The following is a 20,456-nucleotide window of genomic DNA, read 5'->3' as shown; positions in this document are numbered from 1 at the left end:
TGTCTGGTTTTGGTATCAGGATGATGGTGGCCTCGTAGAATGAGTTTGATAGTGTTCTTTGCTCTGAAATATATTGGAAGAATTTGAGAAGGATTGGTGTTGGCCCTTCTCTAAATGTTTGATAGAATTTGCCTGTGAAGCCATGTGGTCCTGGACTTTTGTTTGTTGAAAGATTTTTAATCACAGTCTCAATTTCACTGCTTATGATTGGTCTATTTATATTTTCTGTTTCTTCCTGGTTCAGTCTCAGAAGGTTGTGCTTTTCTAAGAATGTGTCCATTTCTTCCAGGTTGTCCATTTTATTGGCATATAGTTGCTTATAGTAATCTCTCATGATCCTTTGTATTTCTGCAGTGTCAGTTGTTACTTCTCCTTTTTCATTTCTAATTCTGTTGATTTGAGTCTCTTCCCTTTTTTCTTGATGAGTCTGGCTAATGGTTTATGGATTTTGTTTATCTTCTCAAAGAACCAGCTTTTAGTTTTATTGACCTTTGCTATTGTTTCTCGTTTCTATTTCATTTATTTCTGCTCTGATCTTTATGATTTCTTTCCTTCAACTGACTTTGGGTTTTCTTTGTTATTCTTTCTCTAGTTGTTTTAAGTATAGGGTTAGATTTTTTGTTTGATATTTTTCTTGTTTCTTGAGTTGAGATTGAACTGCTATAAACTTCCCTCTTAGAACTGCTTTTGGTGCATCCCATAGGTTTTGGGTTGCTGTGTTTTCATTGTCATTTGTTTCTATGTATTTTTAAATTTCTTCTTTGATTTCTTCAGTGATCTCTTGGTTATTTAGTAGTGTATTGTTTAGCCTCCATGTGTTTGTATTTTTTACAGATTTTTTCCTGTAATTGATATCTAGTCTCATAGCATTGTGGTCGGAAAAGATACTTGAGACGATTTCAATTTTCTTAAATTTACCAAGGCTCAATTCGTGACCCAAGATATGGTCTGTTCTGGAGAATGTTCCATGAGCACTTGAGAAGAAAGTGTATTCTGTTGTTTTTGGATGGAATGTCCTATAAATATCAATTAAGTCCATCTTGTTTAATGTATCCTTTAAAGCTTGTGTTTCCTATTTATTTTCATTTTGGATGATCTGTCGATTGGTGAAAGTGGGGTGTTAAAGTCCCCTACTCTGATGTATTTCTGTCTATTTCCCCTTTTATGGCTGTTAGTATTTGCCTTATGTATTGAGGTGCTCCTGTGTTGGGTGCATAAGTATTTACAATTGTTATATCTTCTTCTTGGATTGATCCCTTTATCATTATGTAGTGTCCTTCTTTGTCTATTGTAATAGTCTTAATTTTAAAGTCTATTTTGTCTGATATGAGAATTGCTACTCCAGCTTTCTTTTGATTTCCATTTGCATGGAATATCTTTTTCCATTCCCTCATTTTCAGTCTGTATGTGTCCCTAGGTCTGAAGTGGGTCTCTTTTGGACGGCATATGTACTGGTCTTGTTTTTATATCCATTCAGCCAGTCTACGTCTTTTGGTTGGAGCATTTAATCCATTTACATTTAAGGTAATTATTGATATGTATGTTCCTATTACCATTTTCTTAATTGTTTTGGGTTTGTTTTTGTAAGTGATTTCCTTCTCTTGTGTTTCCTACCTAGAGAAGTTCCGTTAGCGTTTGTTGTAAAGCTGGTTTGGTGGTGCTAAATTCTATTAACTTTTGCTTATCTGTAAAGGTTTTAATTTCTCCATTGAATCTGAATGAGATCCTTGCTGGGTAGAGTGATCTTGGTTGTAGGTTTTTTCCTTTCATCAGTTTAAATATGTCCTGCCACTCCCTTCTGGCTTGCAGAGTTTCTGCTGAAAAATCAGCTGTTAACCTTACGGGGATTCCCTTATATGTTATTTGTTGCTTTTCCCTTGCTGCTTTTAATATGTTTTCTTTGTATTTAATTTTTGATAGTTTGATTAATAAGTGTCTCAGCGTGTTTCTCTTTGGGTTTATTCTGTATTGTACTCTCTGTGCTTCCTGGACTTGATTGACTATTTCCCTTCCCATGTTAGGGAAGTTTTCAACTATAATCTCTTCAAATATTTTCTCAGACCCTTTCTTTTTCTCTTCTTCTTCTGGGACCCCTATAATTCGAATGTTAGTGTGTTTCATATTGTCCCAGAGGTCTCTGAGACTGTCCTCAATACTTTTCATTCTTTTCTCTTTATTCTTCTCCCTGGCAGTTATTTCCACCATTTTATCTTCCAGCTCACTTATCCGTTCTTCTGCCTCAGTTATTCTGTTATTGATTCCTTCTAAAGTATTTTTAATTTCAGTAATTGTGTTGTTTATCAGTTTATTTGCTCTTTAGTTCTTCTAGATCCTTGTTAAATGTTTCTTGTATTTTCTCCAATCTTTTTCCGAGATTTTGGATCATCTTTACTATCATTACTCTGAATTCTTTTTCAGGTAGGTTGTCTATTTCATCTTCATTTATTCGGTCTTGTAGGTTTTTACCTTGCTTCTTCATCTGTAACATATTTTTTTGTCGTTTCATTTTTTTTTTTTTTTTGATGGGTGCTGCTGTATTGCTGTCTTACTGGTTGTTTGGCCTGAGATGTCCAGCACTGGAGTTTGCAGGCAGTTGGATAGAGCTGGGTCTTGGTGCTGAGATGAGGACCTCTGGGAGGCCTCACTCTGATTGATATTCCCTGGGGTCTGAGGTTCTTTGTTAGTCCAGCAGTTTGGACTTGGAGCTCCCACCAAAGGAGCCTGGGCCCGCCCTCCGGCCTGGGAACCAAGATCACGCAAGCTTTGTGGTGGGGTTAAAAAAAAAAAAAAAGCAGTACAATATCAAAGAATAAAAAATAAAATAAAATTATAAAGATAAAAAATATATTAGGAAAAATTATAATTGAAACAACTGCAACAAGGTAAAATAAAACCACAACAGAGAAAAGAAAAAAAAACAGGGGGTGAGAACAAGCCAAAAGGAAAGATCACTAGAAAAGTATAAGGAATAAAATAAAATTAGAAAAATAAAAGATTTATTAGGAAAATTAAAAATATGAAAGAATCAACAGCAATGAATCAACAAGGCAAAACAGAACCCCAATCTAAGAAAGGAAGAAAGAAAAAGCCTTGGCTCTGCTGGTGAAGTTTAGATGAGGGGTGGAACTTAGGCAGGGGTGGGGTTTAGGGTGGGGCAGAACCTAGGCGGGAGTGGTGTGACATTTGAGCACGCGGCAGGGCCTAGGCGGGGCAACGTTCAGGCGTGGGGCGGTGCCTCTGCTTAGGACCTGCGCGAAGGGGAGAGGCAGCATGTCCAAAGGAGGGTCTCTAGAGTGTTGAGTTCTGGAGTATGGGGCCTTGAGTGAGGGTGTGTGGGTGGAGTTTAGGCCCAGCTCGTTGGAGGGGGTCTCCAAGTGTAAAAGTAGGACCCTAGGTGGGCGTGTAGGGGCGAGGCTTGGATTCTGCATGGCAGGAGGGAAGCTCCGAGGACAGAGGATTAGGCCCAGGGGCCCAACAGGCTCCCTAGTGCCTAAGTGGACAGGGAAAGCACTGGCTGCGTTCCCTTCCTTTCCTTCGTGCCCCTCCCCCACCTTCTCCCCCAGCGTCTCCCCCGTTGCCGCTGGACCCCTGACCATGGGTGGGTCCTGCTGGTTGTAGGAACTCCTTCCCTCCCCAGCCACTCCTCAGGGGTGCCAGTCCCAGAGGTCCACCCTTTACTTTTGCTCCCCCTTCCCTCCCTCCCACTCCCTCAGGGCCCACACGGCTGGACGGGACCTAGGTGGGCAGAGGATCAGGCCCAGGATCTGAACAGGTTCCTGGGGGTCCAAGTGGGCAGGGGAAACCTGACCACGCTCCCTTTTGATCCTCTGCCCTCCCAATGGTTCCCCACTTTCCCCCTTCAGGCGTGGGATCCCTTCCCCTCCCCCAGCCGCCCCTCAGGGGCACCAGTCCTGTCCCACCTCCACTTCTCCTCCCCTTTCACTCCCCCCACGCCCAACGTGGGGGTTCCTCCCATCCCCTTTGGTCCCCCACTGGTGCCTGCTAGATGCCCTAGTTGTGCAGAGATGCAGATTCCGCGTTCTCCTAGTGCGCCATCTTGACTCTACCCCCTCTGCAGTTTTTGTATGGAATGTTCGTTATATATGTATTAAGTACATCTGGTTTAATGTGTTGTTTAAAGCCAGTGTTTCCTTACTGATTTGTCCAGATAATCTATCCATTTGATACACGTGGGATATGAAAGTCCCCTGCTATTATTGTATTACTATCAATTTCTCCCTTTATGTCAATATTTGCTTTATGTATTTAGGTGCTCCTATGTTGAGTGCATAGGTATTTATGAATGTTATATCCTCTTCTTGGATTAACCCCTTTATCATTATGAAAGGCTCTTCTTAGTCTCTTATTATAATCTTTATTTACAGTCTGTTTTGTTTTATATGTGTATTGCTACCACAGATTTCTTTTTGTTTCTATTTGCATGGCATATCCTTTCCCATCCCTTCACTTTCAGTCAGTGTGTCTTTAAATCTGAAGTGAATCTCCTGTTGGCAGCATATAGATTGGTCTTTTTTTTAAAAATCAATTCAGCCACCCTGTGTCTTTAGTCCATTTACATTTAAAGTGATAAATGATAGTTATATGCTTATTGCCATTTTGTTAATTGTTCTGGTTGTTTTTGTAGTTCTCCTCCGTTCCCTATTTTTCTCTTTGTCTGTTCCCTTGTAGTTTGATGATTTTGTATAGAGTTACATATATTCTATATAACTATATATAAACTATATTTCTTTAGTATTATAGCTTGTGTATCTATTTTAAGTTTCTGGTTTGTGGTTAAGTTTGAACACATTCTAAAAACACTACATTTTTTCTCCCCCTCCCACATTTTATGTTTTTATTTTTTAATTGTGATATAGTTTATTTACAATATTATAAATTTGAGGTATACAACATAGTGATTCACAATTTTTAAAGATTATATTCCATTAATAGTTATTATAGAACTTCCCTGGTGGTCCAGTGGTTAAGACTGTGCTTCCAATGCAGGGGGCAAGGGTTCGATCCCTGGTCAGGGAAGTTCTGCATGCTGCACAGTGCAGCCAATAATAAACTGGTTACTATAAATAATTGGCTATATCCCCTGTGATATGTACTCATAGCTTATTCTTTTTATGCATAGTAGTTTGTACCTCTTAATCCCCTACCTCTATCTTGCCCTTCCCTCCTTCCCACTCCCTACTGGTAACCACTAGTTTGCTCTCTATATTTGTGAGTCTGTTTCTCCTTTGTTATATTCACTAATTTACTTTATTTTTTAGATTCCACATATAAGTGATAACGTAAGTATTTGTCTTTCTCTGTCTGAGTTATTTCACTCAGCATAATACCCTCTAAGTCCATACTTGTTGCAAATGGCAAAATTTCATTCTTTTTTATGGCTGAGTATTTAATTGTGTGTGTGTATACACACAGACCACATCTTCTTTACCCATTTATCTGTTGATGGACACTTAGATTGTGTCCATATCTTGGCTATTGTAAATAGTGGTGCTATGAACATTGGACTGGTTCATTCTTCTTGGAGCCTGTTCTTTCCCACTTCACTCTTGCCCTTGGCACGGTATGTGGCAATGTCCTTTTCATATTTCTCCTTTAGCTTAGCTGCTTTCTGTTCATAGGGTTATTTACCTTTGGCTGTCTGCTCAGACCACATTTCACCCACTTTTTTTGCAATGGATAGGACAGGGTGTTCACTTTTGATCTTTGGGTGATGTTCGGAGCAAAACTGGAAGAAGGCAGATGGAGGCCTTTTAGGCGCATTGGGATCTTTTTTCTTTCCCTTCTTGTCACCTTTGGGAGGAACATAATATTTCATCTCCCTGTCATAGCGAGCTTTGTCACTTTTTGCCATATCTTCAAACTTGGATTTTTCCTTGGCAGACATGATCTTCCATCTCTCAGGACATTTCTTGGAGAACTCGGTGAAGTTGGCCGAGGAGTCAGGGTGTTTCTTCTTGTGCTTCTCCTGGCAAGTCTGCACGAAGAAGGCATATGAGGACATCTTGCCCCGCGGCTTGTTGGGGTCGCCCTTCCCCATGATGGTGCTGCTGCGGCGGCAGCAGCACGTCCACCTGGCGGTAGCTTTTCCTCAGAGTACCGTGCAGTGGCCAGGTCAGACCTCGACACTGCTGCCTGCGGCTCTGGCGCGAACTGTTCCGTCGCTAACCCAATCTTCCACCTCTTGTTTTGCAGACTTCTCCGCGCCTGGTATCTTAGTTTTTAATTTGCAATTCTCTGACCAGAGAGGTTGAGCATTTTTTCATATATTTATTGGACATTTGGATTTTCTTTCTTTTAAAATTTTTATTTATTTTTATTATCAGATTGATTGATTGGCCATGTGGCTAGCAGAATCTTAGTTCCCCGACCAGGGGTTGAACCCGGGCCCTGGCAGTGAAAGCACTGAGTCCTAACCACTGGAATGCCAAGGAATTAATTCCCTGGATTTTCCTTTTTTTGGAGGGGGGGTATATATGTATATTTTAACATTTATTTATTTGGTTGCACAGGGTCTTAGTCGTGGCACGTGGGCTCCTTAGTTGTGGCATGCAAACTCTTAGTTGTGGTATGCATGTGGAATCTAGTTCCCTGCCTAGGGATCCAACCCAGGCCCCCCACATTGGGGGCAGACTCTTAACCACTGCACCACCAGGGGAGTCCCATGGATTTTCCTTTTTGTGAAATACCTATGTTTTTTCTCTCTACTTTATGCTTTTTGTTTTACTTAGTCTTCACATGTAGGTACTACGGTTATGTCCATTTTTATAGATTTTATACAAATTGAGATTTTGGTTAAGGAATTTACCCAAGGTCACCCAGCTAGTAAATGGCAGGTTAAGGATATAAATCCAAGCAGACAGAATACAGAGCTTCCAGAGTATGGGCATATCTTCATATTTATTGGCCCTTTTGGTTTTTTCTTCTATGAATAGCTTGCTTTGCTGTTATTTTTATTTGACAGAGTTTTTCTTTAATATAAAAGAATATTCATTTCTCTTATGTTACAAATATTTTCTAAACTATTGTTTGTCCTTTCATTTTATTTGTTTCTTTTGCCAGAATTTTTATTCACATGATCAAATGCCTAGTTTCCTTTTTTTCTTTTTTTTAATTGAAGTATAGTTGATTTACAATATTGTGTTAGGTGTACAGCAAAGTGATTCAGTAATACATATATATACCTATTCTTTTTCAGATTCTTTTCCCTTATAGGTTATTACAAAATATTGAGTATAGTTCCCTGTGCTATACAATAGGTCCTTGTTGGTTATCTGTTTTATATATAATAGTGTGTATATGGTAATCCCAAACTCCTAATTTATCCCCTCCCTTTCCCCTTTGGTAACCATAAGTTTGTTTTCTCTGTCTGTGGGTCTATTTCTGTTTTGTATATAAGTTCATTTGTTTGGTTTTTTTTTTTAGATTCCACATATAAGCAATATCATGTGATATTTGTCTTTCTCTGGCTTCACTTAGTATGTTAATCTCTGGGTCCATCCATGTTGCTGCAAATGACATTATTTCATTTTTTTATGTCTGCGTAGTATTCCATTGTGTATATATGCCACATCTATTTAAAGTTTTATTTATTTTATTTTTGGCTGTGTTAGGTCTTCATTGCTGCACACAGGCTTTTCTCTGGTTGTGGCGGGGGGGGCTGCTCTTCGTTGCCATGCGCAGGCTTCTCACTGCGGTGGCCTCTCTTGTTGTGGAGCATGGGCTCCAGTAGTTGTGGCACACGGGGTCAGTAGTTGTGGCTCGCAGGCTCTAGAGTGCAGGCTCAATAGTTGTGGAACACGGGCTTAGTTGCTCTGCGGCATGTGGGATCTTCCCGGACCAGTGCTGGAACCCGTGTCCCCTGCATTGGCAGGCGGATTCCCAACCACTGTGCCACCAGGGAAGCCCTATACCGCATCTTCTTTATCCATTCATCTGTCCATGGACATTTAGGTTGCTTCCATGTTTTGGTTATTGTAAATAGTGCTGCAATGAACTTTGGGATGCATGTATCTTTTCAAATTATGGTTTTCTCCAAATATATGCCCAGGAGGAGTGGAATTGCAGGATCATGTTGTAGCTCTATTTTTAGTTTTTTAAGAAACCTCCATACTGTTCTCCATAATGACTGTACCAATTTACATTCCCACCATCAGTGTAGGAGGTTTCCCTTTTTCCACACCCTCTCCAGCATTTATTATTTGTAGAGTTTTTGATAATTGCCATTCTGACCAGTGTGAGGTGATACCTCATCGTAATTTTTAATTATGTGCCTAGTTTCTTTATTAACTGAAGATGCAGACTGACAGCCCACAGACTTGTCCTGACATGTTAAAAAAATTTTTTCCACTTTTTCTTAAATTGAAGTATACTTGATTTACAATGTTGTGTTTATTTCTACTGTACAGCAAAGTGATTCAGTTATACATATTCTTTTCAATTATGGTCTATCACAATATATTGAATATAGTTTCCTGTGCTATACAGTAGGACCTTGTTGTTTATCCATTCTATATATAATAGCTTGCTTCTGCTAAACCCAAACTCCCACTCCATCCCTCCCCCATTCCCTCTCCCCCCAGAATTTTTAATATGAACTTGAATGCCTTTGGGCAGGGAGTGGGTGGAATGAGTTGGGGGGGGGTGTGGAGGGATAGTCTCAAGGTAACTGATTACAGTACCCACCACCCCTTATTGCTTACTCCTCTTTAACTCATCTCCTTTACCTGCCTGACCCCAAAAATGTATTCGAGTTTTCAATCCTTGCATAGTTTCTTATTTCTATCTTAAAATCTCCTCCATCCCAAGTTTATAAAAGTCACCCAGAATGTATTTTGGTATATGATGTGAGGGTAATGAATCCAAGCCTTACATACTGGATGACTAATTAGATCTATGTCATTTATGAGTTATACTACCATTTGTCCATAATATCATTCAGATATTCTTCCAAAACATCATTTGGAATTTTCAAATTTCTGCTGCAGTAATAGTTCAGTGAGCAGTCTTTTTTTTTTGGAGTATAGTTGCTTTACAGTGCTGTTGTGTTGTATTCACTCTGCTGTACAGCAAAGTGAATCAGCTATATGTTTACGTATATCCCCTCTTTTTTGGATTTCCTTCCCATTTAGGTCACCACAGAGCATTGAGTAGAGTTCCCTGTGCTATACAGTAGGTTCTCATTAGTTATCTGTTTTATACACAGTAGTGTATGTATGTCAATCCCAATCAGTGAGCATTCTTGTACACAAATCACTGACACATCTCTAATCTCCTGACCCTAGACTCTGAAGGTAAGGTAAGGGTAAGGAACTAATTAGTTTTGGCCTTCTCTTTTGTTTATTCGCTATTCTACACGACAATACCAATATATATTATCCCAACTGGAAACTTGATCACTAGTCATTTGAATCCTTTATCATCAGCAAGTTCCAAGAGTCACCGAATGTAGGTTTTTGGTATGAGAATTCCATATGCGCAAAGATTGGTTCCAGTTCATGAAGTTATTTTTTTTTCTTCTAAGATTTATTTTATAACCCTGTTAAGAAAAGTTCTACATCAGGGACTTCACAGGGTGGCACAGTGGTTAAGAATCTGCCTGCCAACACAGGGGACACGGGTTCGAGCCCTGGTCCGCGAAGATCCCACAGTCCACAGAGCAACTAAACTCGTGTGCCACAACTACTGAAGCCCGCGCTCTAGAGCCCGTGCTTAACAAGAGAAGCCACCACACTGAGAAGCTTCCACATCGCAATGAAGACCCAGCACATCCAGAAATAAAATAAATAAATTTTTAAAACGTTCTACATCATTGTTGGTTGGATTACACAACAACAGTCTGCCTTGAAACCAGCATGCTGTTCTCAAGGTCATCAATGACATTCTGTCCTTTTAGTTCTTCAGAGAAAAAAATGGTTTGACTTCTAGTTTACTTCTTGCCATGTAAGATTTAAAAGCAAATACTTATACATCAATTTATTTGTGCAGCAATTAATCTGTGAAGCCATGATTTGCTGTTAACTTTAATCCAAACTGCCTGTTAGCATTTCACCATAACTTTTAAACTGCACCATGTGACAGTGGGAAGGCTACTTTAGGCAAAAGAGCTATTGCCAGCAAAGAGTTCTGTTTCTTCCTTTTTTTTTTTTTTTTTTTGCGGTACGCGGTCCTGTCACTGTTGTGGCCTCTCCTGTTGCGGAGCAGAGGCTCCAGACGCGCAGGCTCAGCGGCCGTGGCTCACGGGCCCAGCCGCTCCGCGGCACGTGGGATTTTCTCGGACCAGGGCGTGAACCCACGTCCCTTGCATCAGCAGGCGGAGTCCCAACCACTGCTCCACCAGGGAAACCCAAGACTTCTGTTTCTTTGAGCCTTCTTTGGACTGCTGTCACTTTCCTCACCAATTGGATCAGATGCTAAGAAATAGCCCAACAGACCCTCTTTGGGGCCTCTCGTGTACCTCCCAGCTTCCTTTCCTGCTCACCTGGAGGCGGATAAGTGCTTTCTAAAAAATATTCTGGACTATCTACGTGACTTTCCAGCAAATTCATTATAAAGCTGGGTAAGCTTCACCTCGGATATGGCCAGATCATCAAAATTTGAACTTTATGGAGGTCTACTTAATGAGATTCTTTCTTATGCAAGTGCAATTTATGCACTTGTGAATAACCTTCCTCTTTTTGAATCTGGTAGACTAGCCTGCAGACAAAAGTGCTAGAGCTGGGTTGGGTTCCCACAATTCATTGATTTACCAAACTTTTCTGGCACCACTTACTCTGGTCTGGCCTTGTAGGAGGTACAGAGATAACATGAAGACGCCTGGTCACAGGGGCTGCTAGCAGGGAAAACAGAATATGAAAATAAAGTGTTGTGTATACAAGGCAGAACCATAAGGACTAGCCTGTAAGAGAATCCTGGGGGGGGTGCCCTCAGAAAATGGAGCTGTTCCTGCAGCTGGGGGATTTACACATTCAGCCATGTGTACGGGGGAACTGCCAGGTGCCAGGCATGGTACTCAGATTGGCAACCCCCCATGATCATAGTTAAATTTAATGTTTACGTAAGTCCCTTCAAATCTGATGAAACAGTTTCCTTTGGAAATCCTCTCCATTATGCTTTGAGTGCTTTGTCTATCATATGGAATAACTGTAAAATACGTATGGTGATTCAAATCTGGATGTCACCGTCAAGAAAAAAAGAACATGTTTTCCTTGAGGACAAAAAATGCCATAGGTTCATTTTTGTTGAGGAACAAGGTAGGTGGAAATCTACTTATCTACTTCCTGGTAACTAGAAATACTTTTCCAACAAAGAACTTGCCATTGAAAACAGCTGGCAATTCATTAAAGCTAATTCCTCCTTGAAAACATTATACTAAGTGAAAAAAGACACAAAAGGTCACGTTATATGACTCCATTTCTATGAAATATCCAGAGCAAGTAAATCGATAGAGACAGTGGTTGTGAGAGGCTGGAAGGAGGAGAGGCTGTGGAGTGACTTCTAATGGATACAAGGTTTCTTTTGGGGGTGACGAAAATGTTTTGGAGTTAGCGGTGGTAGCTGCACAATCTTGTGACCATACCAAAACCCACGAAATTGCATATGTTTTAAAATGATGAATCTATGGTATGTGAATTCCATCTAAAAACTAACTAAGAAGAAACCTGGTTCCAAATTGTTTACATTTCTGCATCATATGCCATTGTGAGAATTATGATGGAAGAAATTTAAGTGAGCTTTTAAAAAATACATCTATTTCTGGTATCTACAGAAGCCAAAGGAAGCCATCAAAGTTCCCTGGGTGACCTTTAAAAAAAAAAGAAAAAAATGACAATAGGTACTTGGAAGCCATTTAGCAATCCTAAATGTTTAATAAAGAATACTGGAAAAATAGAGGGTAAGCTCCTACTGAGAACTAAAAGCCCGCTTGACCCATGTAAAGACAAACATGAAAAAACGAGCAAACAAAAAGCACATTCTTAAATAGAATACAACAATTCATCTCATGTTTTTAAATTCAAAAAGTTACTAGAGAAGATTTGGGAGAAGAGATATTAAACTAAATGCTAAGGCTGGGAAATGTTACAGATATGCTGGATTCCAGGCATTTGTGTAAACGCTCTGTGCCTCGGTTTCCCATCTTTAAATGAGAAAATAGCCCCTAATTCATAGAGTTGTGAAAATAAAATTAAAATAAGTATATAAAACTCTTAAAAGCACTTTTTAAAAATGGTAGCTATACTTTTATTGGTTACCAAGGGACTGCTTTTTATTTTACTGCTTGCTTACCCATATTTTCTAAGTGACCTGCAACGAACGCTATTTTCCTAAGAGGATTTATTGTTTAAAACAAACAAAAACTCTGGTCGAATCACTCTCGGAACAGACGAAAAAGTGAAATCAAAGAATTGGGAGGATACGGAGAAGAAACACCTATGCAGCCGACAGGGGTAGGCGGCGCCCGAGGGCAGAAAGCGCGGGGACTCCTCTCCGCCGGCCGACGGCCCTCAGGCCGCCATGCTCTTCCGCTCCCGGAGGCCGGGCGGCGGAAGTCGTCACTCGCCGAGGGACTTGGCCCACGCCGCGTACCCGGCAGCAGGTTAGCCATGGCGATGGGCGGCGGTGGCGGCGGCAGTAGCAGCGGCGTCCCAGAGCCGGAAGACACGGTGCTGTTCCGGCGCGGCACAGGCCAGGTGAGGTCGCAGCCGGCGCTGTCCCCGACCAGCCCCCTGCGCTCTTTCCCCGGCCAGTCGGCTCAGTGCGAGGCGATGGGGCCGCATGTTTCTACATCCCCACTTGGGAGCCTCAGCCGCAAGCTCGTTCCTCGCCCAGTTTGGGCTCCCGATGACTTTGAGCCTAGGCCCTACTGATACTCGATAGTGCCTTGGTCGTCCACCTCTCTCTCCGACTGTGAGGTGTGCGGGGGCAGGCCAGGGCGAAGCAGGGAAACCAGTTAGGAGTCTATTGGAATAATCCCGCTGTTAGCAGTGGACAGCCGGTTACTTGGCTTCTGGATATAGTTTGAAATCAGAGGCAACAGGTTGTGCACGGGTATGAGATAATAGAGGCTTGAGAGAGGAAAGTCAAGGATAACTCCAGGATTGCTCTGAACAGCTGAAAAGATGAAGTTGCCTTTTCCTGAGATGGGGAGGACTGCAAGTAAGGCAGGTTTATAAGGGGGTAAGATTAGAACTCATTCTTGGGTGAAATGTGATTGGAGCGAGTTCGAGAGTCGGAGAGGAGAAATTCAAGGCAACATATGTGAGCAAATATTTCAAGTTTTATTGTGGGTACTGGAAGATAGAGAAATTGACCAATGGATGGAGAGGGAAGTGAGATAAAGAGGATTCTTAATTGTGTTTTTGTTTTTAAGATGGGAGAAATGTTTCAGGGCTGATAGGAAGGATCCAGTAAGGACGGTATAATTAACGTTGCAGGAGAGAAGAGAATTGCGCAAGCAACATTCTAGCGTAGTAAGAGGGAATGGATTTGGTCTTTGTTAGAAATATTGACAGTTCATGTGGTGACAGTTATATGGGTACAGATTTGTGTGGATGGGCAGATATAGTGGCAGGAGATTATGAAAATTCTGTTTTGATTGTTGCTGTTCTCTCAGTAAAAGAAGCAAGGTCATCAGCCTACTAGTGAGGAGGGGCAGGGGGCAGGTGTTGGAGGTTAGAGAAGAGAGAAGGTAGGAAGTAAACGTCTAGGAGAGTGGATGAGTGTTGCATTAGGGAAATCTAGGCAACATTAAAGGCCTACTTCAGATTTGTGGTTATGAGTTTAAAGGATACTAGTTAGGACTTCCCTGGTGGCGCAGTGGTTAAGAATCCACTGCCAATGCAGGGGACACGGGTTCGAGCCCTGGTCCAGGAAGATTCCCTACACGCCGTGGAGCAACTAAGCCAGTGCTCCACAACTGCTGAGGCTGCATGCCTAGAGCCTGTGCTCTGCAACAAGAGAAGCCCTCGCACCACAACGAAGAGTAGCCCCTGCTCGCCATAGCTAGAGAAGACCCGTGCACAGCAACGAAGACCCGACGCAGACAGAAATAAATAAATTTATTTTAAAAAGAAAAGGAGACTAGGCAGCACGATTGTATTTTTTGCTAGCTAAATTCAAATTCAGGTGTGTGAGGGCAGACACAAAGTAAATGAATAGTTGAAATTAATAGGGTTGTAGTTTTACCTACTATGAAGTGAGAAGGGGGCGGTACAGGGAGTTGTCTTAATGATCGATGGTGGAATTAAAGCTGGCTAAGAAAGGAAGTGAGGACATTACCATGGTGAGAAGCAGTTTAAAAAGTGTGAGGATCATTGTTTTACCAGTCCCAGTGAAGTGGAATGACTGTCATCATCAACCTACTAGAAGGAATAAGTTGCAGAGCCTAGAAGGTGGTAGTTGGAGAGTAGGATTCTTGCAGTTGAGTTTTTGGAGAGGTTATAGTTAATGGTTATAATAAAGACCATAGAAGTGAGTAGCTGAGATTGGGTACTATAAAAGGTCATTGGTAGTGAAGCATTTAAAGATGTACCAGGGCTTCCCTGGTGGCGCAGTGGTTAAGAGTCCGCCTGCCAATGCAGGGGACGCGGGTTCGTGCCCTGGTCCGGGAAGATCCCACATGCCGCGGAGCGGCTAGGCCCGTGAGCCATGGGCACTGAGCCTGCGTGTCCGGAGCCTGTGCTCCGCAACGGGAGAGGCCACAACAGTGAGAGGCCCACGTACCACAAAAAAAAAAAAAAGGTGTAGCAAGCGTAGGGTATTGGAAGGATCACGTACGTGGTTTTTTTTTTTTTATTATTTCTTACTTTATTTGGTTTATTTTTGAGTAATACTTTTTTATCATTATTTATTTAATTATTTTTTTTGCCTGCATTGGGTCTTTGTTGCTGTGCACGGGCTTTCTCTAGTTGCGACGAGTGGGGACTACTCTTCGTTGTGATGCGAGGGCTTCTCATTGCGGTGGCTTGTCTTGTTGCAGAGCACGGGCTGTAGGTGCGTGGGCTTCAGTAGTTGTGGCGCACAGCCTCAGTAGTTGTGGCTCACGGGCTCTAGAACTCAGGCTCAGTAGTGGTGCATGGGCTTAGTTGCTCCATGGCCTGTAGGATCTTCTCACACCAGGGCTCGAACCCATGTATCCTGCATTAGCAGGTGGATTCTTTACCACTGCGCCACCAGGGAAGTCCCTGTACATGGGTTTTTTTTTTTTTTTTTTTTTTTTTGCTGTACGCGGGCCTCTCACTGTTGTGGCCTCTCCCATTGCGGAGCACAGGCTCCGGACGCGCAGGCCCAGCGGCCATGGCTCACGGGCCCAGCCGCTCCGAGGCATGTGGGATCTTCCCAGACCGGGGCATGAACCCATGTCCCCTGCATCAGCAGGCGGACTCCCAACCACTGAGCCACCAGGGAAGCCCCTGTACATGGGTTTTTAAATAACCAAAAATTATGACAGGATTAGTGTTGGAGGGAGTACTGGGATATAAACCTCAAGGAATGAGGAAGAGTGACCCAGGAAGATATAGATGATGGCAATGAGGAGGGATAGTGGACAGTGGAGTTTGGTGACGGGATTTTCAAACCTGGGAGTTTTTAGGGAGGAAGAATAATCTGGAAGTGGAAGTGAGGAACAAGGAAGATTACTTCCCTACCGCTGGTACAGTAATTTGAGGGATATGGGGAAGAAAACATTTCATTTTGAAATGCCTGCAAGGAAAGAGGTGGGCTTCTCTTGGTGACTGAGAAACAGATATAAAGGCAGTCCTGATGGTCTGTTCTCTTTGCTGTTGCTGTGTAACAAATCACCCAAAACTTAGTGGCTTGAAACAATAATCATTTTTTATTCTCTCTCATAGTTTCTGTGGGTCAGGAATTTGTGAAGGCCTTGGTGGGAAGTTCTCCTTCAGACATTTTGCATCCACATAGTAATTGGAGCTACAATAGCTAGGGACTGAGCTGCTAGGGATTGACAGACCATCTCTTTTCTTCATGTTGTCTCGGCTTCTCCATGTGGTCCCAGTGTGTGGGATGGTTTGATTTCCTTACACCCCTTTGTAATCCTTCCCTTTCATCCCTCCTCATCTCCTGTCCCCAGACAACTACTGATCCATTTTCTGTCACCATCGATTAGTCTGCATTTTCTAGAATTTTACAAATACGGAGTCTTTTTTTATCTGGCTTCTTTTACTCAGTGAGTTTCATCCATTTTCTTGTGTATATCAGTCATTCATTCCTTTTCATTGCTGTAGGATCCTGTTGCACGAGTATACTACAGTTTGTTTTATCCATTCACTTGTTCATGAACATTTGGGTTGCTTTCAGTTTGGCGCTGTTACAAATAGAACCACCATGAGTATTAGTGCAGAAGACTTTGTATGGGCATATGCTTTCATTTCTCTTTGGCAAACACCTGGGTCATGTAGTAGATATATTTTAATTTTTTTTCTTTTTTTCCCATGCCTTGTGGGATCTTAGTTCCCTGACCAGAGAGTGAACCCAGGCCCACGGCAGTGAGAGCACAGAGTCCTAACCACTGGACCACCAGGGAACTCCCTATTTTAATTCTTTTGTTTTTTTTTTTTTAAGTTGAATTTTATTGTTTTTATTTATTTATTTATTTTTGGCTGTGTTGGGTCTTTGTTGCTGTGCACGGGCTTTTTCTAGTTGTGGTGAGTGGGGGCTACTCTTCGTTGCAGTGCGCGGGCTTCTCATTGAGGTAGCTTCCTTTGTTGCAGAGCACAGGCTCTAGGTGCGTGGGCTTCAGCAGTTGCAGCATGCAGGCTCAGTAGTTGTGGCACACGGGCCCTAGAGTGTGCGGGCTTCAGTAGTTGCGGTGGCCTGTGGGGTCGGTAGTTGTGGCTCACGGGCTCTAGAGGGCAGGCTCAGTAGTTGTGGCGCAGGCTCACGGGCTTAGTTACTCCGAGGCATGTGGGATCTTACTGGACCAGGGATCAAACCCCTGTCCCCTGCATTGGCAGGCACATTCTTGGCCACTGCACCACCAGGGAAGTCCACTATTTTGATTCTTTAAGAAGCTGCCAAACTTTTCTTCAAAGTGATTGTACCATTTTACATTTCAACCAGCAATGTATGAAAAGTTCCATTTGTTCCACATCCTTGCTAACACTTGGTATGGTCAGTCTTGTTAATTTTAGACATTCTAATGTGTAGTGGTGTCTTGTTGTTGTGGTTTTAATTAGCATTTCCCTAATGACTGATGATGTTGATTGTCATTTCATGTGCTTATTTGCCATCCATGTATCTTCTTCGGCAAAGTGTCTGTTCAAATCTTTTGCCTATTTTTAAATTGAATTATTTTTTGTTGAGATTTGAGAGTTTTTTGTGTATGCTAGATACAAAACCTTTATCAGATAGGTAATTTGCAAATATTTTCTCCCAGTTTGTGAGTTCATTCATTTTTTCATTCTCTTAACAGTATCTTTTTGAGAATTCCCTGGCAGTCCAGTGGGTAAGACTCCATGCTCTCACTGCCAAGGGCCCAGGTTCAATCCCTGGTCAGGCAACTGAGAGCCCATAAGCCGTGCAGTGCAGCCAAAAAAAAGAAACACAACAACTAAGTCTTGCTGCTCCTAGAAGGACAGCTAGGGTGTATATAAAATCCTTGGCTCATACTTTTTTCCCATAAATTTCTATGAGGAAGTCTAATACTAACTAGTTTTCTGTATTTTGTAAATGACTTGATCTTTTTGCTTAGAGGCTCTGAGAATTCCTTTTAGAGACTTTTGTTTATTTATTTGTTTAGCTTTTATTCTTCAGGGACCCCATTTATACATATGTTAAATATTCTTTGCCAGTCCCCCACTTCACTTATTTTCTTTTTTCATGGCTTTTCCTTGGTACCCATTAGATTTTCAGTCAACTGTATTCTTCTTTGGATACCTTGCAGTCAGTATTACTTTTTCTTCCATTTTGTTCCTGATTTTGTTTAACTCCTCATTTGACTGTTACCCTTTTGCCTTCTTTGCTCATCTGCATTTTTGATTCAAGGTGTTTTTTTCCATATTGCGAATGCTAGTTTAAGACAATTTAATTTCAGATGGTTATTGTATTTTCTTCTGTTTGTGATTGTCAATTGAGAAATTTTATCACCTAAAATGTTTCTTCTCATAATAGCTTTGTATGGATGTCTTTGTTTGCTGTTCATTTTGAAATGTCTTATAACAGTTGTAATGTGATGAGTTTGGGTTCCTATGTATTTGTATCTTACTTTTAAGAGTGCCCACTTCTGTTGATACAGTGGGGTACACTTTCCTTTATTAGTAGTACCTTTTCCATTTGCAGAATTGGCATATCTTCTGCTTTTAGAAACATCTCCTATTCCAAGGGGCAGCATAACCTTGAACAAGCCAATTACCTGTTTGTGATTACTTTCCTTATCTGCAAAATGACTTAATGATTTTTAAGTGCTTTTTATCATATAGCAAGATTAACAGTTTTATATCAGAACATATTTCTCTATGTATAATAGAAATTAACAAGAAAATGACAAAAATTCACTTTACAACTAAATGAGTTTTATAGCAAACTTCTTCGGAGGTCATTGATTGACTAATATTGTACAAAATCCAACATACTAACTGATGGTGTTTTATAACCTGTCTTCCCATCACCAACATTATGTATCCAAACTTACCTTCAACTACTCTATAGAGTGAGAATGAGTCTAGTTGGACTTGTTGCTTCACTGATCTGTCAAATACAAAAAAAAAAACCATGAAATTTATCATCTTAACCACTTTTAAGTGTACACTTCAGTAGTGTTAAGTATATACACACTGTTGTGCAATAGATATCCAGGACTTTTTAACCTTGCAAAACCAAAACTCTACCCATTGAACAGTTCCCTATTTCCTGCTCTCCCACAGCCCCTGCTAACTGCCATTCTACTTTGTTTCTGTGAATTTGACTACTTAGGAGCCTCATGTGAGTGGAATCATACAGTCAGTGTGTTTATTTTTGCTTACATGCTCTTTTTGGCTCATGGTTGTCCTTGGAGTGCTTTCAATTTTCTTTTCTATCTATCCAGATCCTTTTAGTTTTTATTTCCTAGCCTGTTTCCTCCATGATCATCCACCATACGTTCCTTTCCCATTTTTTTCCTTTTTTTTATTGAGGTATAATTGACATATAACATTACATTAATTTTAGTTGTACGACATAATGATTTGCTATTTATACATATTGCAAAATGATCACAGTAAGTCTAGTTAATATCTGCCACCATACATAGTTATAATATTTTTTTCCTTGTGTTGAGAATTTTATGTCTTTGCAACTTTCAGGTATGCAATACAGTGTTACTAACTATAGGCACTGTGTTGCACATTACATTCCCGTGACTTATTTACCTGATAACTGGAAGTTGGTACTTTTTGACCCCCTTTGCCTGTTTCAGTCCCCTCCCCCATCCCCTCCACCCCCACCTCTGGAAACCACCAATCTGTTCTTTGTATTTATGAGGTTGGACTTTTTTTGTTTGTTTGTTCTGTTTTTTGTTCTTAAATTCCACAGATAAGTAAGATCACATGGTATTCGTCTCTCTGTCTTACTTACTTCACTTAGTGTAATGACCTCAAGATCCATTCATGTTGTCTCAAATGACAAGATTTCTTTTTTATGGCTGAATAATATTCTATTGTATATGAACAGTTATCCCCTGCTTTTTAAAAGTTTGCTTTATACCACTTCACTTTTATAAAACACCTACATTAGTAACTATTTTCACTAACTGAAGGAAATCCAAAGAGGATTTTTGCTTTTATGAAAAAAAAAAAAAAGGTGAAAAGCAAAGATAACATTCAGTGTTTTGTTTTGCAGCAAGCCATTATAGAGGCAGCAGGCAACCCAAGCAGTGAGAGTGGCACCACCAAGCTCCTTCCCTAGGAGCTACACTCAACATCTCAGCATCAAGCCACCATAGCTTTGAACTGTGCCTGTGAGCATCTGTACTTTATCCTGATTTATTTTGTTTATCCATTAGCAAGTTGTGTTCTCACATAATTGATTCTTTGCTTTACTTCATTTCCATTTACAAAAGCTTTCATAGGAACACTCTACTTTCATATAGTGGGGAAAACCTGTATACATTTTCCTTTTTAAAGATTTATTTATTATTTATTTATTTATTTAATTTATTTTCAGCTGCATAGGGTCTTAGTTGTGGCATGCAGGATCTTCATTGAGGCGTGCAGGATCTTTCGTTGCCGCACACAGGCTTCTCTCTGGTTGTGACGTGTGGGTTTCTCTTCTCTAGTTGTGGCACATGGGCATAGTTGCCTGGACCTGTGGGATCTTAGTTCCCTAACCAGGGATTGAACCCGCGTCCCCTGCATTGTAAGGCAGATTCTTTACCACTGGACGGCCAGGGAAGTCCCTGTATACATTTTCTTTGTCCATTCACCCATTGTTGGACACTTGGGTTGTTT

General features: G+C 41.1%; 1 protein-coding gene and 1 pseudogene across 2 annotated transcripts in view; one reads left to right on the top strand and one right to left on the bottom strand.

Moving 5' to 3' along the window:
• Nucleotides 1–5,641: 5,641 nt before the first annotated feature.
• On the bottom strand, nt 5,642–6,058 carry LOC136120565 (high mobility group protein B2 pseudogene; annotated as a pseudogene).
• Nucleotides 6,059–12,587: 6,529 nt separating this feature from the next.
• The window catches only part of LOC136119914 (survival motor neuron protein), a 45,891-nt gene continuing 38,022 nt past the window's right edge, over nt 12,588–20,456 (top strand). The window contains exon 1 of one of the 2 annotated variants that reach the window (XM_065873246.1): nt 12,588–12,707. In XM_065873246.1, coding sequence (XP_065729318.1) covers nt 12,621–12,707 — 87 coding nt within the window. In that variant the 5' untranslated portion in view covers nt 12,588–12,620. The remainder of the gene's footprint in view (nt 12,708–20,456) is intronic. The other variant, XM_065873247.1, reaches the window with a different exon arrangement.

This window comes from Phocoena phocoena, chromosome 3 (assembly GCF_963924675.1).
Source record: "Phocoena phocoena chromosome 3, mPhoPho1.1, whole genome shotgun sequence".
Lineage (NCBI taxonomy): Eukaryota > Metazoa > Chordata > Mammalia > Artiodactyla > Phocoenidae > Phocoena > Phocoena phocoena.
The sequence above is the reverse complement of the archived record's forward strand: the minus strand, read 5'-3'. Positions and strand labels throughout refer to the sequence as shown.